The 15,223-nt window shown below is 40.2% G+C and overlaps 1 protein-coding gene across 7 annotated transcripts; it reads right to left on the bottom strand.

Moving 5' to 3' along the window:
- Positions 1-72: 72 nt before the first annotated feature.
- On the bottom strand, positions 73-14,375 carry inf2 (inverted formin 2). Of its 7 annotated transcripts, XM_041972363.1 has the most exons (23): positions 14,162-14,375; positions 8,738-9,148; positions 8,075-8,190; positions 7,741-7,900; positions 6,964-6,997; positions 6,700-6,841; positions 6,459-6,591; positions 5,705-6,259; positions 4,963-5,108; positions 4,805-4,866; positions 4,611-4,713; positions 4,441-4,526; positions 4,242-4,342; positions 4,067-4,137; positions 3,879-3,986; positions 3,713-3,783; positions 3,485-3,605; positions 3,208-3,372; positions 2,865-2,967; positions 2,617-2,769; positions 1,510-2,352; positions 1,199-1,252; positions 74-542 (listed from the first exon to the last, which is right to left on the bottom strand). In XM_041972363.1, exons 2-22 carry the CDS (start codon positions 9,132-9,134, stop codon positions 1,200-1,202), a joined length of 3,723 nt encoding a protein of 1,240 aa, XP_041828297.1. In that variant the 5' UTR covers positions 9,135-9,148; positions 14,162-14,375; the 3' UTR covers positions 74-542; position 1,199. The 7 variants fall into 7 exon arrangements, 6 of the variants coding, with proteins under 6 accessions (XP_041828300.1, XP_041828297.1, XP_041828298.1 ...); XR_006008748.1 differs by having other exon boundaries at positions 1,199-2,352; XM_041972364.1 differs by lacking the exon at positions 1,199-1,252 and having other exon boundaries at positions 75-542.
- Positions 14,376-15,223: the final 848 nt, after the last annotated feature.

The raw sequence follows: 15,223 nt of genomic DNA on the forward strand, positions 1-15,223 counted from the left end.
ATAACCTGTATACCGGATGAAAGACTATTCAAGTATTTGAACCCCCCCAAAGATGTAGTTTAATTTAATTTTAATAAAATATATCCAACATTAAAAGTTACAATCGGTTGTTTTCTGCAGAGAATTGCAACACAAAGAAATTAAACTGAGATATATTAAATATTTTGCACTGCATCTTCCATATTATGGGTGTCAGGTAAACAGAGTTTATAACAAAAACACTCACTAAGTATTACAACAATTATACAAACATTTAAAGCACATGTTTTTCTTTTCTTTTTTCGAACAGTTCTGCATTCATGTACAGAAAAATACAATTTTATTAAAGTGACATGCTACACCCATGCTGTGAAAACCCCAGCCTTGGATGTCTTTACTCTTCTTGGTCAGGAGAAATTTTGTAGAAGGGAGACTTCTACATCCTCTTGAAATGAGTCATTATTCCTGTATTCTTGCAAAATAAAATATACTGTCCATCCAGTTCACTCCAGTGTGACATTAACATTTTCTCTTCCCTCTTGATTTCTTTTTTCTGGAGTCACCTATAGGGAAACACATACTAAAATGAATAGAGAGAACCAAAAATATCTTAAAAAAATAAAAACTTTAATAAGCTTTCAAAATGTTATGGCTCAAAGGCACTTTGAAGATAAACACTTTTTTTTTGGCTTATAGCCAATCAATTTTTGTGTTTTATTATATAAACTTTTAAATCAGTTTTAGGGTCTGATTAGCAAAGCACAGGTTATAGGCACCACATGAGACTGTTAGTGTATTAAACAGTCTCCCTTGCAGATTTAGAGAATGGACAAAAAAATATGGACAGAAAGGACGAAAGTGACAGCTTTCATGGCGTGACTCGGTCTACAATGATGTCAGTGACTCAACAAACTGCAAGACGGAGATCAAAACTGTCCTGTCATGACTGGTTAAAAAATGATTCATGTGCATGGTAGTGCTTTCAGGTTTTGCTCAGCCTGGGTTTGATTGGCATTAGGATAACCTCAAGACAAGACTTCAGGATGATTGTAAGTGTTAAAGAGAGCAAGCGTTAAAAAGTTGGACAACACAGACAAATGAAATCCAGATTCCAGTTAGACCGACAGATGACGTGTTATTGGCACAAAGCTCTGACGATGATTGAGTTCATTCGGAGGACATTCCTCTTTACAGTTTGCCACCCGTCGATTTGACCTACCTCACTGCAACACACAGCCTGTTTTATGTTTAGTGTGTCCTTTCCCACTGTTACCTTGTGTTTCAGAGAGTCAGAACGGAAAACAGAGCATTCAAAACAGACTGAACAGAAATTTAAATCCATTCAGTATTAAGTCTGCAAGTGTTGCACATTTAATAAAAAAATACATTTATGCAAAATACTCTAAAATAACCCATATATAAATAGCATGTTACATGCAATAAAAGCAAAATAAATAAGGAGTTCCCTGTAAGACGTCAAGAGACTAGCATTACAAACATGATCTTTATTTAAGTGAATGGATAGATTACCTTGATTACTCTTCTTTTTGTTTCGCCTAAACAACTTCAGTTGTTTCTTTGTATCATGTTTAAGGGAGAGAGGATCCACTTCAGAGACCGATGGCAAATCTTCCGGCTCCAGTCCATCTGGAACATCACACCCACTGAAGCCTTCACTGAGCACAACCACATCAATTTTGGGGTCTAAATGTTTGTTACTCATAATTTCATCTTGGCCGCATTCCTTGTTTTCTTGACCCGTCTCTTGTCCCGCTGCCTGTGTTAAATGGTTTATTTTATGGCTATTTTCATCGTTCTCATCTTCCATTATACTGCTTTCACTGCTCTGTTTCATATTAAGGCAAGTACTAGATGAAGAACCTTCCTTGATGTGAACATTTAAGTTAATGTCCAGCTCCTCAGGTGCCACTTTTTCAGATGTCAGGCTGGATGTGCCATCTAACATGGTCTCCAGCAGATCTATGTCTGAGAGGGAAGATGGACTGAGGATGCTAGTTTCTGTTGAACCTAACGAAAAGCCATTTGTAGGCAGACATGTTTGAAGTTTTCCTTCAATCTGAGGCAGAGGTGGTGTCCCATCCATCACTGATGTTGAGGGTTTCTCTGGGTGTTGACCATCCGGTAGCAGCATCTCCTCCATTGAGACTGGCTCTGCTGGGGGTGTGCTGAGAGGAGCAGCTGGCCCGCCTTGAGCTGCATTTAGCTGAAGTCCTGGAACAGTTTCTTGCAATGGGCTGATAAAGCCGTTCACTTCGCCTGCGAGGCCCTGGAGATCCACTGTCTGAGGTGTGGATGGAGCGGAGATGGTGGCTACTTCGACGGCCTTTTCGTCTGCAGACTTCACACTTGATCCTGATGGGAGAAAAGTAGGATGTACTAATACTTGAGAACAACAAGTGATATTTGAGAGTGATGAGGCATGCCAATACAAAGTTTGCCACGTGGAGAAATCAAGTAGCTTGATTAAGCAGAAGCAACAAAGCTAGCGCAGCGAGATGGGAGCGCCAATGAAGCACATTGAATCCTGCAAGGCAGGTTTGTGGCTTGTAGTTAAATGGAAAGAAGCAGGGAAGGAGCTAGGAGCTGCAGTTGTAGACCACAATCTCTTGTCCTTACCAGGTGGGCAGGTATCTCTACGCATTTCATTAGAAAGGAGGCTTCCCGATTCGCACCTTGGCCGGGTCTTTCTTAGGCTGAAACCTCTCCTGATATCTGCCAGGAGGTGATCGATGATGCAGCCATCGTCCTGCGGTACAAAGCCTTTCTTGACTGGAAAATATAAAAAGGGAAGAAAGAGGGTTTAAAACCAGTTACCACATTTGATATATTTCAAAGAGATTTCCACCAGAGGGTTGTTAGCTTACTTATTTTTCCATTCTCTCCTTTTCGCCTCTTGGACTCTTCCTCAGCCAGCTGCTTCTTTCTCTTCTCAGCTTTGGCTGCTTGCTCTTTCCTCATTTTGTTTTCCTTTGATCATTAAAAAAAAAAGTGTCACTCGCTGCCAAGTACAAGATGTATATGACAATTAATCTTTGTATTAGTTTGACAGAAACACTAACATCCTCCTGTCATTCCAATGTCTATTGATACACATTTTCCAAACAAAACACTACTCCCACACAAGTGGAAGCCTCAGCTGTGTTTTCCTGCATGCACTGAGCAGCACAGCAGGGAAACATGACCAACATCAACAGTGTCCTCCCTAACCTTTAGTGCCTTGATGAAAAGTTCTCGGAAAGTCCTAATGGTTCCGAAGAGTTCCTCTAGCGACAGCTTATTAACATCTTCACATAAATAGACAGCCAGGTCGAGCCTCTTCTTCTCAATCTCAGCAAATTTCTCACTTAAAGTTCGACATGCCTCCAGATTTTCCTGTAGCAGAGAGCGAGGGAAGCATTTGGGATGTGGTCCAGCTGCTAAAGACAGTATCACGTTTATTCTTTTTGCTTCTATTTGAAGGAACTACATTGTTTGGAACTTTTACCTCAAGAACTTTTGCATACTGCTCTTTCACCTCATCCTCAGAGTTGGAGACTTTCTTGGTCGCCTCATTCAGCTGCTTTAGTAAAGAACCAGCTTCTGACTGAACAGAGTCCAGACTGACTCTGAGGACAAAATGTAAAGGCCTTAGTTATGTTCCTTCTTACAGATCCACAGAGAATCAATTAAAAAAAGAAGCACTTGACTAAGCTGATGTAAAAGATTACTATACCCTGCTGCTTTTTGACATATTTCTATATCATCCGGCAGCGCTAGCAGCTCCGGGTGGTTCGCCTCTGCTTCCTTTGCAAAACAAGCCACACAGTTGGTAATTAAACTGGTTCAGTACTGAAGGGGAGAAAAACAAAATCATAGCAGATGTTAGCTAGTTTGTATACCTCCAGGATGTGATGAAGCAGTGTGATGCGGCTCTTGTTGGCTTTTGTCTCTGTGAGCTTCAGCAGAGAGCTGATCTTGAAGCCCTCAGCATTCCCTGTGTGACTTCCCTGAAAGTAGATCAGTAATTAAAAAAGAAAGCCATGTATAAAATGCCAGCTTATATTAAAAACAAATGAGAGGTTCTTACATAGTTGAGGAAATTTCCCACGTCAAGGATGAGCCTGCAGAAACTGGGCAAGTGCGTGCTCGTTTGGAGAGCTGAGAAAGTGTTACATCGAGTTAATTTAAGCATATAGGGAATATGTTGACCCAGATAGGAGTGGTGACTGCATAGATGCGTAATCAGGTGAGGGTTCACTTACAATGACAGGCCTCCTCCACCAGCTTAACTTTAGGTTTGAGTATCTCTAATGTCGACGCAGTCTCCTCACACAACAGCATGCACTCAATTCTCAGCTGATAACTGTGGAAAAAACAGTAAAAGTAAATGAGGAAAACTGGATTGAGAGTACCAAATAAGCAGTGGCATGCAGACAAGGACCAGTCAAACCAGAAACCTACCATGACACAGAGAGGAGGGAGGTGTAGAAGCGATCAACATTTGCCAACTTGTCTTTTCCTCCTTGAAAAGACTTGAGATTCTCAATCTATAACAAAACACACACAAAAAAGTACATTTAAAATGTGTTGTAAATTCAGATGAGTGTGTAAAGACTTTCCAAGTTACAAACCTCATGCTTCTCTGGTAGGAGCTTAAGAAGCTGTTTTAGCACCTCTACATCAAACTTAGTCCGGTCTCCGTTCTGGATCATGGCGACAAAGTCCTCATTTGTGCTGGTTAAAAGTAAAGCAAAACAAGCTTAATGACTGGTGAAATTAGGCCAACACACACAAAGCTATCAAAATGTTGTGTGGAATATCTCACCATTTGAACTGCTTTAAAAATATGTTCAAATTCAAGTTTTTCTTTGGATCAATGAATGTTATCTATAGAAGAGGAGGTGAAAAAAAGAGGAAACAGATACATTGATTGCTCAGCTTTGTTAATCAGCTGGGTTTGTTCTGAGTGCTGACCAAGCAAACCTCTTTAGGCTCCTTCTTGACAGGTGCAGCTGCCTCCTTGTCTTTGGGCTTGGTCACCGGGAGACAGAACAGCTGCTCGATACTGTTGTAGTCCGGCTCACGAGGGGGCGGATCTTTTTGTACTGAGGCCCACATGGAGGGACCATCTGCACGGAGGAAGACAGTAACCCGTCATAAGCTCATGTGGCTTCATATTGCATTTAAATTGTACCACCTGATGTTCAATCTCAATGTAGCCATGAGATTGGTGAAAACTATTCTGATTGGTTGATAACAAAAACCAAAAAAAAAACTAAAAGGAATTTTTTTTACCAGCAGTAGCAGAAATAACAGAACAACAGTGACCACTTCTTTTCTCATCTCATTCTTGGCTTTCAGGACACAAAATATTATCGTTGAAACAAACAAACTATTATTTGCTATTAACACATATTTAAGCTACCATTTACCAACTACTTTCTGGCGGCTTGTTGATCTTTGAATGCTCCTGATTGGACATCACCATCTATTTAAACCATCCAATTGATTTTAAGGTTGACAGGAAGTGGATTCGTCATAAACAGGTCTCTTAACAACATTTTTTATTTTTTTTTAAATTACGAAAATGTGATGAACATGTTATCATGATTTATGCATTGAGGATTTCCCATACAAAGTCTCAGAATAAACACTACATTTTTGTGGTTGGATTTTAACCTAGCAGGGTTTTAAGGATTAAATTTTCAGTGTGTTGCACACTTACCAGTCACAGAACGAAGTTTCTGCCAGTTAAGCTTTTTCATCTTCAGAGTGGGGCATCGGTATGCCTTTGTTGGTGCACTGTACCCTAGGGTCTGACTGCTCTGAGCCACTATCATGCCAGGAGGAGGTGGCGGTGGAGGAGGCATCCCAGGTAAGGGAGGAGGTGGCGGTGGTCCACCTCCCATCCCTGGTAGTGGTGGTGGAGGAGGCGGGGGAGGCATGCCTGGGTCGGAAGGCAATGGTGGGGGTGGAGGCATTCCAGGCAAGGGAGGAGGAGGTGGTGGTGGTGGTGGTGGGGGAATGCCAAACCCTCCAGGTAGTAGAGGAGGAGGTGGGGGAGGAGGCGGCGGAGGAGGAGGAGGAGGAGAGGCACACGGCAGCTTTTGAGTGGATGTTGTGCTTTTATCTGGCTTGTCTTCACCCTGGTGATCCAGATCAGTCTGAACAGCCTTGTCCACCTTCACTACCTGTCCATCCACTTCGTGGCGACTTTCACTGCGTCTCCCTTTGAAAAGCATCAGCCGCTGCATGATCTTCTCACAGGACTCCATCTGAGCTGGAGCACAAATCCATACAGACACACACCTTCATAAACAAAATTTGTAACAAAACCCTCCCGTTGCTTGCTCCCTCTGTTAAACATGCACTTATATCCATTTTCCAGGACAATCACTCCCATTCAAGCAATAATCAGGCTATTAGCTAGCCATTAGCCTCTTAAGTTTTGAAGCGAGTGTACTGTAGTGCTGACTCACAATCCTGAGCCAGCAGTATGGCTCTGTTACTGATGGCCTCCAGAGCAAGCCAGATATCTGGGCGACCTGGTCCCAGCTCCAACATTGTCTGTAGGATGGAGAGCAGCTGGAGAGAAGCTGGAGAGCTGCTCACCTGCACACATACACAAATTAATCAGACGGCAAATAGCTGCAGCACGAGTCTGCAATCCTCTCTTTACTCTTGTAGATTCAGTCAGCTATTCCCTCAGTCTGCTCTCACCTTGTTGAAAAGTGCAGTGAAAACCTCAAGGTGATTGCTCATATCAATTCCCCCATACACTCGCAGCAGCTCCTCCTCATCCTCAGCCATCGCCTCCTCGAAAGCTTCACACTGAATGATCAAATCTTCATCCTCCTGCTCTCTGCACACCACACACAGATTATTTGAAATTGAAACTGAAATTTCCTCGAATAATCAAATGTAGTGATTTTACTATATAAACTAACTAGAAAACAAAAATCAAACATCAGAGGGATGGCTCACCTTAAGTTTGGCAGAATATCAAGTAACTGAAGGCCTGTAAAACACAACCAATAAAACACAGCTTCAAGTATCACGATTGATCATTAGCTTTTAGGACAAGTGTATCTTAAAAACATTTTCTCTTCAAAGTAGCAGGTTAGTTTGGAGAGCTGGCAGGAAGTCACAGGTGAGCAATCACAGAGGAGGAGTGGCCAATTAGATGGTTTGTTGCTTTTACACATGGGGATGTTTTAATGAACTTGAACTTAAGTATTTATATAGCTGCGTCTATCACAAATGTAGTGCCCGTTAGATTTAGGGTTGTAGCTTAGTGGTTAATGATAATGCTTCATAGAAAAAAAAAACATCCTGGGTTTATGTCTGGGTGTTACTGTCAGTCTAAGCTTAGTCTATTTAGTTGAACAGACTCCAGAGGTTCTATGGTTAGTTCAGGTAGTCCACTGTCTCTAATAAATCATAAAATATCATTAATTTATTTCTATTTAATCAGTGTTACAACAGTTAAATAATTTTCTTTCCTTGTTGTGGTGCAAAATGCTTGAATGCACAGTGTTGTACACATTTGAAATTTGCTTGATTCTCCAGCATTTAGTCAGTGTGAAAATGAGGACATTAGACCTATTCTTAGCTAAGACCCAGTGACAGAGAGATATGTAACAGAGCTCCTGCTGATGGCCTGCTTTCACCCTTTGCTTACAATTTACTACAGGGTCACCTTGCCTATTATTGAGCTCCACACAGATTAATTGGTAAACAGCAGTAAGACAATAGACTTACCGACAAACTCCTTTCTCATCTTGTCTCTCTGTCTGAGGTCATCTGAGCCAAAGATGAGAGCATTGATGACGCTGAGGAGAGTGACCATGTATGGGACATTATCTGTGGCTTGCAGCTCGTTCATGATCATGCTGAAACGATATTGCTGTGTCTTCACCCCCTAAAACGGAAATGAAAGTTGGTAAGAAGGCCGGGAAAGCAAAGCTTGTGAACGCAACCCATCACTAGGGGGCACTCTCATGAGATGCATCACTTACACTAATGATGTTGGACATGTGGGGACTACAAAAAAGTAAAAAAAAAAAGAAAAAAACGTTATGTGGGGACTGCTTGCCTTGTAGTGATCAAGAGCGTCCAGTGCCAGGCGGTGACCATCTCCAGAGAACACGCTGAGGGCTGCAAGGAGCTCAAACACCTGCTTCTTAACCATGATGTTAGAGGTGTCCAGGGCTGTAGAGTATCATGAACAGATGTATTGGAAAATAGGCAGAATTTGCACATTTTCTATCAGTTTTTTCCCTTTATTTATCAAAAATATATATCAAGCCGTTCTGTCTACACTTTCGCTTTCAGTCTAACCCAGAATTTGCACCTCTAGCTGCCTATGTTGCATTGTGATGAAGATAACTCTGTGTGTGTTTGAGGGAAGGAAAATTCAATATTCACAACATACAGAGACGTTACATTTTTAGCAATGTCCTGAAGCAACCTCCATGATTCATGTCTGCACACGAAGCTGAGTTACAGAAAGCCATTGAAATCATACGTGCTGTGACCACCTTAACATAACATTACAGATATTAATATATGGAAGACTTCCAGATCCTTAAATATGAGATATCTTTATTTAACCCTTGAAGTCCTGATGCAACATGAGTATGGCTGGGTGTGTATCGGTAGGCTGCCAATTCACAATAAAATTATCATCTGGGCCTATCCTCATGCAATACTAAACTAGACTTGAACACGTGTTTATGAGAAGGTGCATTCAGTCAACCTTGTGAGAGCTTCCGGATGTATCCCTCATTCTCAATGATGAAGTGGATCCCTGCTGATGAGTTCATGACTGCACGTACGCAGCTGACACATGTGAGCTGCAGAAGGGCATCTGCGATGCGTGAGCATCCCCGTCCCGAGAGTCGGTCTAGAGCCTCCAGGAGGAGATCCAGCCCACTTAATTCCAGGAACTGGACCATCCATGTCTGGTCGCTGCCTTCCAGGCGGCGCTTCAGCCCAGAGTAGTTGACTACAGTGGGAACTTGCAGCAGCCTGATGCACAGCTCTGGATCAGCACTCTCCAGGTTAGCTTCCTGCTGGGTGTCAGAGTCCTGCGAGGAGCCCAGGCGACCCCTAACTGCTGCCCACTTCTTTTTCCCATCTGATTTCCCTGACATGATGTTTAGTAGACCTGCAGAGGAGAGCAGATAAAGTCACCAGATTTTGTTAAAAAATAAAAAAAGGACATTTTATTGACAGGAAAACATTACTGAGAAAAGAATAAAGCTTATTTTGGACAGCAAATTGTGCCTGCTAGTGACCGATATCTGACAATTATGTCTAGTGTATATATACAGAGTAGTCAGTGCTATCTAAGCCAGAGGAAGCAGGCCAAAAGAAAGCTTTATCAAAATGAAAAACAGAATGGGAAATGACAGCTCTGCAGTCTGTGGGTTGAGTAAATGACATGTCAGCAGTCCAGTCATCAGCAGCTCTTCCAAACATTCCAACTTAATCCTGCTTGAAAAGGAGTCTCGCTGGTAGCTCATCAAAATTCAACACAAAGCCAAACTCAGCTTTGTCAGACTGTGCATTTTGTTTTTCTGCAATATACAGAGGCATGCAGAAGTTTCAGCCCCCTGCTGAAACAAAAAATAAATGCCCAATAGATCATTTTTATAGCATTTTTACCAGAATTGTTGTTTTTTTTTGTTCTGTGGCTTTTGAAAATAAGAAAGGGGCACAAACATGGTCACCCCAAAGGTTCTGAGTTCATAACTTTTATAATGTTTCCAGGTGTTAATAAACTTATTCAGTCACTGTAAGGAAAAGCTAGGTGATGCTAATGCTTTGTAAAACTCCTCAAACCTTTTTTTAAACAATCAGCATCTGTGAGTTCCTCTTAGCAGCTGCTAAGTACTCTGAAAATTAAAATACCAGATGCCCCCGAGAGGAGGAGAAAGCTGAAACAAATTACTAAAGAGTCTTCAAGCATGTTTATGTTATAATTAAGAATCGGCATTTAACATGAAGAGTGGGAGTCGTGTTAAATTATTTGTGGGATTTCATGAAAGGCACACCAAACCCTTTGATTAACCAGAGAAGACTTCCAGGAAGATTTAGCAGACTTGTGAATAGTGATAAAAGTTTGGCAGGTTCAGACTTACTGTCACATACCTAGTATTATTCATTATTTATAAATCTATCATTTATAATCCAAACAAGACATGAAATTCTTTTCTATGCTGCTACTTCATTTTTGCACACCATACTGCACATTGTAAGATGTCCTTGTGATCTGAATTTATCAAACAGCTTTTGTTTCTGTAACACTGTGTTCTGTTGCACCAGGGGGAAGTGTGTGTTTGGAATTTGACTGCAATGACTAAAAATCCTGACTTGGTTTGTCTTGGTGCTTTCTGCTTCTGTGCAATCACACCTATATAGACATAACTCTCTCTTTTGCAACCTCACTGCCTTTTATTGAAAAAAAAATTAACGGAAATTCCCCCATATTGAGCTGAAAAAAAAAAAAAAAAAAACAACCCAAAAAGAATATGCACACTGTGATAGATTTAAGATAGGATGTTAGAGGGACAATGCAGGGAGGGCACAAGTGGCTCCTTGCTGTTTTAAAAATGTTAATAAATAAAAAAGAAATGTCATTTTATTCCAATATCAATTGAAAAAATGTTATGTACTGTTTGGAAATCAAGTTATCTTTTATTTACCTGGTTATTCACAGCAGGAGGATTGTTCTTTCATGCCTCTGCAAATCAATAATTTGGTGTTTATTCATGTTCATTACTGGGATAAAAAACAGAGACACTCACAAGGTGCCCTTATGAAAAGCTAATACAAACACAAGCATGCAGGAACATACCAACATCTCCGTCAGTTACATGAATGCACACGTTGACCCCCACAAGTGGCCTTTCATGGCATATTCCCAGAATGCAGCCATGTCATTTTTTTAAAACCAACCTGACTAAACCACCACATTTCACTGCACAGACATTCCTACATTCCAATAAAATTGGAATGTCCAAGTTCAAACCAAAAAAGGGAAAATCATTTTCTAAAAGTCTAAAAATACTTTTTCTTTTTAAAACATTTTGGATGTTCTACCTAAGTTTTGGTTTTAAAACATGGTCCAGTGTAAATGAGCAGCTCCACTGGGTTCTGCTGTTTATTTCACACCTGGCATGCGAAACATATACAGATGAGACACTGAGTGATGATCATGAACAAACAATGCTGTGCAAAAAGGGAAGCGTCAGTCTGGAAGGAATTAGGGCTTCCACAAGTCATCTATTTACCACTCAGTACACCCTTTCCCAGGAATCCTCCTTTGTCTGGATGATGTGACTCAGTCATTTACACTTATATGCAACTTTTCTCAAACTGTTAGGAGAGAACAGAATGCATGAATTGTGAAAATAAAAAAAATGTCATTTTAAATTACATTGTGTACTCAAGGTAAAAATCCGGCTTTTCTTTCTTCACATTTCCTGGCAAGGCATTTGTCAATTCTGACTGCAGCATTTTAGTCCTGCTGCCAGTGTGAGAGTGTTACCGTGGCAGCAAGCAGGCAGACAATGGTGTTTCACAAAAAGCCTTCTTAAACACCCTTCAAAGAGCTGTGTTCATTAGAGACAAAATGGATGGAATGCTCCCTGCCCCCTTTCAGGCTAATAAGAGTTACACTCACTGATCCATTTAACACCTTCTGATTCAACAGTACATCTTGCCTTCATGTTCATTATGAATATGAAAAAAAAATAAATAAGAGTTGCAAATTGACACCCGTGATTTAGAGAATTTTCACAGTTGGGGTTCATTAATATGCACTGAGACTTTTACTAAATGAATTTTACTTGTAGTTAAGTCACAGTTACAGTACTAGAAACTTGAGCCCCCCCTCACTTCTTTATTTATTGCCAGTAAAATGTGAAGTGGGTTCAGCAATTTATTGAAATATAGGCAAAAACATGGTTTGTATTTTAACAAGCTTTTGGTAAATGACTATTTATGTTTTAATACAGCCTAAAGTTTTCCTGCTCTTCAGAAATAGTTCCTCAGACTTCTTTAAGGACACCCCGAAGCTCTTCTTTGCCTTTTGTTTTGATCCCACTTCTTTAAGTATGTTAAAGTCCAGGAAGTTCAGGCTCTGGGGAGAATTCAGCTATTCATAAAACCTGTTGCTACTGATTTTCAGTCCAGTTTTTGTGTCATTAGGCACACCTCACCCTTTTCTCCCTGCATCCCTTCCTTAAGAATGGCTTCTTTACAGTCATCCTTCCATGAAGACCATTTCTGATGAGGCTCCAACTCTAATTTTTACTCCCCTTCTTCATTTTTTCCTCAAACTGTCTAAAAACCCGCTGCATGTTGTGCTGAGATGTGCCACGTTTCAGCTAATGGCTCTTTGGGAAAGACTTTTAACTGGCTAGTTACAAAGAATCTAAAGACAAAATACAAAATTGGTTTATTGCTAAGTTGTCTGTTTTTTAGACAAAACACTGTTTCATCTCTTGAGTGAGTCATTTTTTTATAGAAATGATTTATAGGTCAGTGGTAAGTGGCTTTCAAAAGAAAAAAAAAAACCTCAGAAGCAAAATCGTCTGAAAATAGTCATGTACTAGAACTGGACTGAGTGGGTGGAAAAAGTAGCCAATACTCTAAGAAAAACTTTTAAAGACCTTAAGAAAACCTGAAGAACAGCTGCTCCAGAATACTTTAAAACAGTTAAAAGTTTCTTACTTGGATGGGAAAAGAGTGGTTTAACACTTTTTATAGTAATGAATGACTAAGACACTTGTAAGAGGTGTGAGTGTGTGTGTGTGATACAAGTAGGATACTCCAGCATGGCTTAGGAACTTCTGAAAAGGGAAGGAAAGGACTTTCCCAGAACAGGAAACCAGGCATTTAACAAACATGCTGGTGTGACGACTCAAGTTCCTTTTTTGAAATTTCTTTTTCCTAAAGGTGTCAATTCATAGAACGAATATTGTCAATGAAGCAATCAAAAGCATTTGCATGTTGTTTTGCACACTCCTCAGTTAGATATAAGCAACTTTCATTTGTCGACCTTGTCTGCCAGAGCTCCCACACGTACCTCTAATAGCTGGCTGATTCACTGCGCACAAGACAAGCCTACTCATCTGTCCTCTGGTTACACCACCCACACGGCAGCCCACTGCTACTGTACAGCATCCACACTTCTCAACACACAGAAACGTCTCCAATGGTTTATTTCCTCCGAGACATATGCTAAGCTCAATTGTGATTATGCTTTGCATATATCAGCAAAACAAACTTATGGAGGTAAACTAATAGATTTAGTGAGAAATGATTAAATCACAATGAGCAGTTACACATTATTCAAGCCATTTTGTTTTATTTACAACGACATGCAAGTCTAGGAAAGGAAGATGATAAATGACTGTATTAGTATACTTTGAATAACAGATTCTGTTCTCCTTGGAACAACAAAAGAAGCTTCAATGTGCGTGAGATATCATCTGGTGCTTGTTTGAACCCACATCCTAACCTCTCCTCCCCTCTCTGCTGTGGATGGGAGTGACCGACATGCCTGTTAGGTCCACAAAAACATTTAGGACTAAAAATGTTATACAACATAGTCTAATATTTTACATTTTTTTCCCCCTTTCTGATTGTCTCAGGATATCTTCATCAACATGCTAGAACATCAACATACTTATAACAACATGTGTGAAAACAAACACTGCCCAAATACAGACTTAAAGCAACAATCCCCAGCTTAAGAGGATTTTGGCCACTCTGTTTTTTCCCACCGCACTAGCCTTCCTCCCTTTATTCTGCCCAAGGAAATACCCTAGAGATTCTCTTTTCGCTGCCTCCAACATGGATCGGCAAGCCAGTGAAATAAGATTACTGTCAATAAGCCAGGCTGCATTAAGCACTGCCACATTCTTAGGGACCTGAAATAGCGGCAAAAACAACGCACCTTGTTACTTTGCGCTGGTATTTTTTCCCCCAACATGCCAGTGGACATAACATAACATAACATAACATAACATAACGGGACAACTGTCACCTAATTGTGGCAGATAAAAGATACCAGAAAAATAAAATAAGACTATCTAATTTAAGCGCGGCACATTTTATATTTTAATGGGCATTAGCACAATTTTACTAGAGGCTGAATATGATGCCTTACCTGGTTTAAATTTATTCCATAGATGTGCACTTAAATAATCGCGTCCTCTTCAAGCTTTCATAGGATGGGGCGTTTTGTAATCATCCAAGCAACAGTTTTTCTCCGTCTGACAAAACATGAGACACGGACTCTCTGATTGTGTCGATTCGATGTGGCAGGACAGACTCCGTGGTATGCGGATGGTACCGCTTTCAAACCGCCACGGCCCCTCAGCTTTCACTCACTTGTTCAATAAAGCCCCAGCATTACTGGATTACAACATCCGGTCATTACTTTCAAAATAACACAAGTGTGACCGTTCTTGGGGGGTAATACTCGACATGAAATTACAAATGAAGATGAAACGGGCAATGTAAATATAAAATTATGTAATCTAGTAGAGTTACATAAAAGGTGTGGCATAAAAACGAGATTTATCTGAACAATTTGGTTCCAAATAAGAGGCTAAAGTTAATAAAATTTAGCATTCAGATATATTTGAAAAAAAGCATCAGTAAACTTTAAACAGCATAAATGATATTGTTACTAATGAAATATTAACAAAAGTATAGTCCACAGAACTAAATAAATAGGCTTGACTATAAAAATGAGCAAAACAATTGAACAATTGAACATGTTGCTAGTTAGATAGACTACTGACCAAACAGAGAATAACATTTGAAATAGCAGACATTAAAGTATATTAATATTCACTGTAAAATAATTTATTACCAGGTGGAGTGACATGACTGTTCATTCAAAAATGTTTTCCAGGACTTTATCTTTCATAATTGCGGTTTCAAGGATATATTCAGAAAGCACAATTACTACATTTCCGGTCTTGACATGTCTGTATTCTTATAACTTTAATCTGTTTGCGAGATGCTGAAGGCAGCCAGTGGTTGAGCCCTCCTCCCACACTCCCCATCCCATCAACTGGACCTGACCCCAGGCTCAACATAACTGCTGTCGAGAAAAATAGCTAGACTTCTCAGATTATCCAAATTTGACCACCACCAGTAAAAAATAGAAAAACAGATTAAAGTCCAGAGTTAAAGGGGTATGATCTGATTAACTTTAGGA

This window comes from Melanotaenia boesemani, chromosome 20 (assembly GCF_017639745.1).
Source record: "Melanotaenia boesemani isolate fMelBoe1 chromosome 20, fMelBoe1.pri, whole genome shotgun sequence".
Taxonomy (NCBI): domain Eukaryota; kingdom Metazoa; phylum Chordata; class Actinopteri; order Atheriniformes; family Melanotaeniidae; genus Melanotaenia; species Melanotaenia boesemani.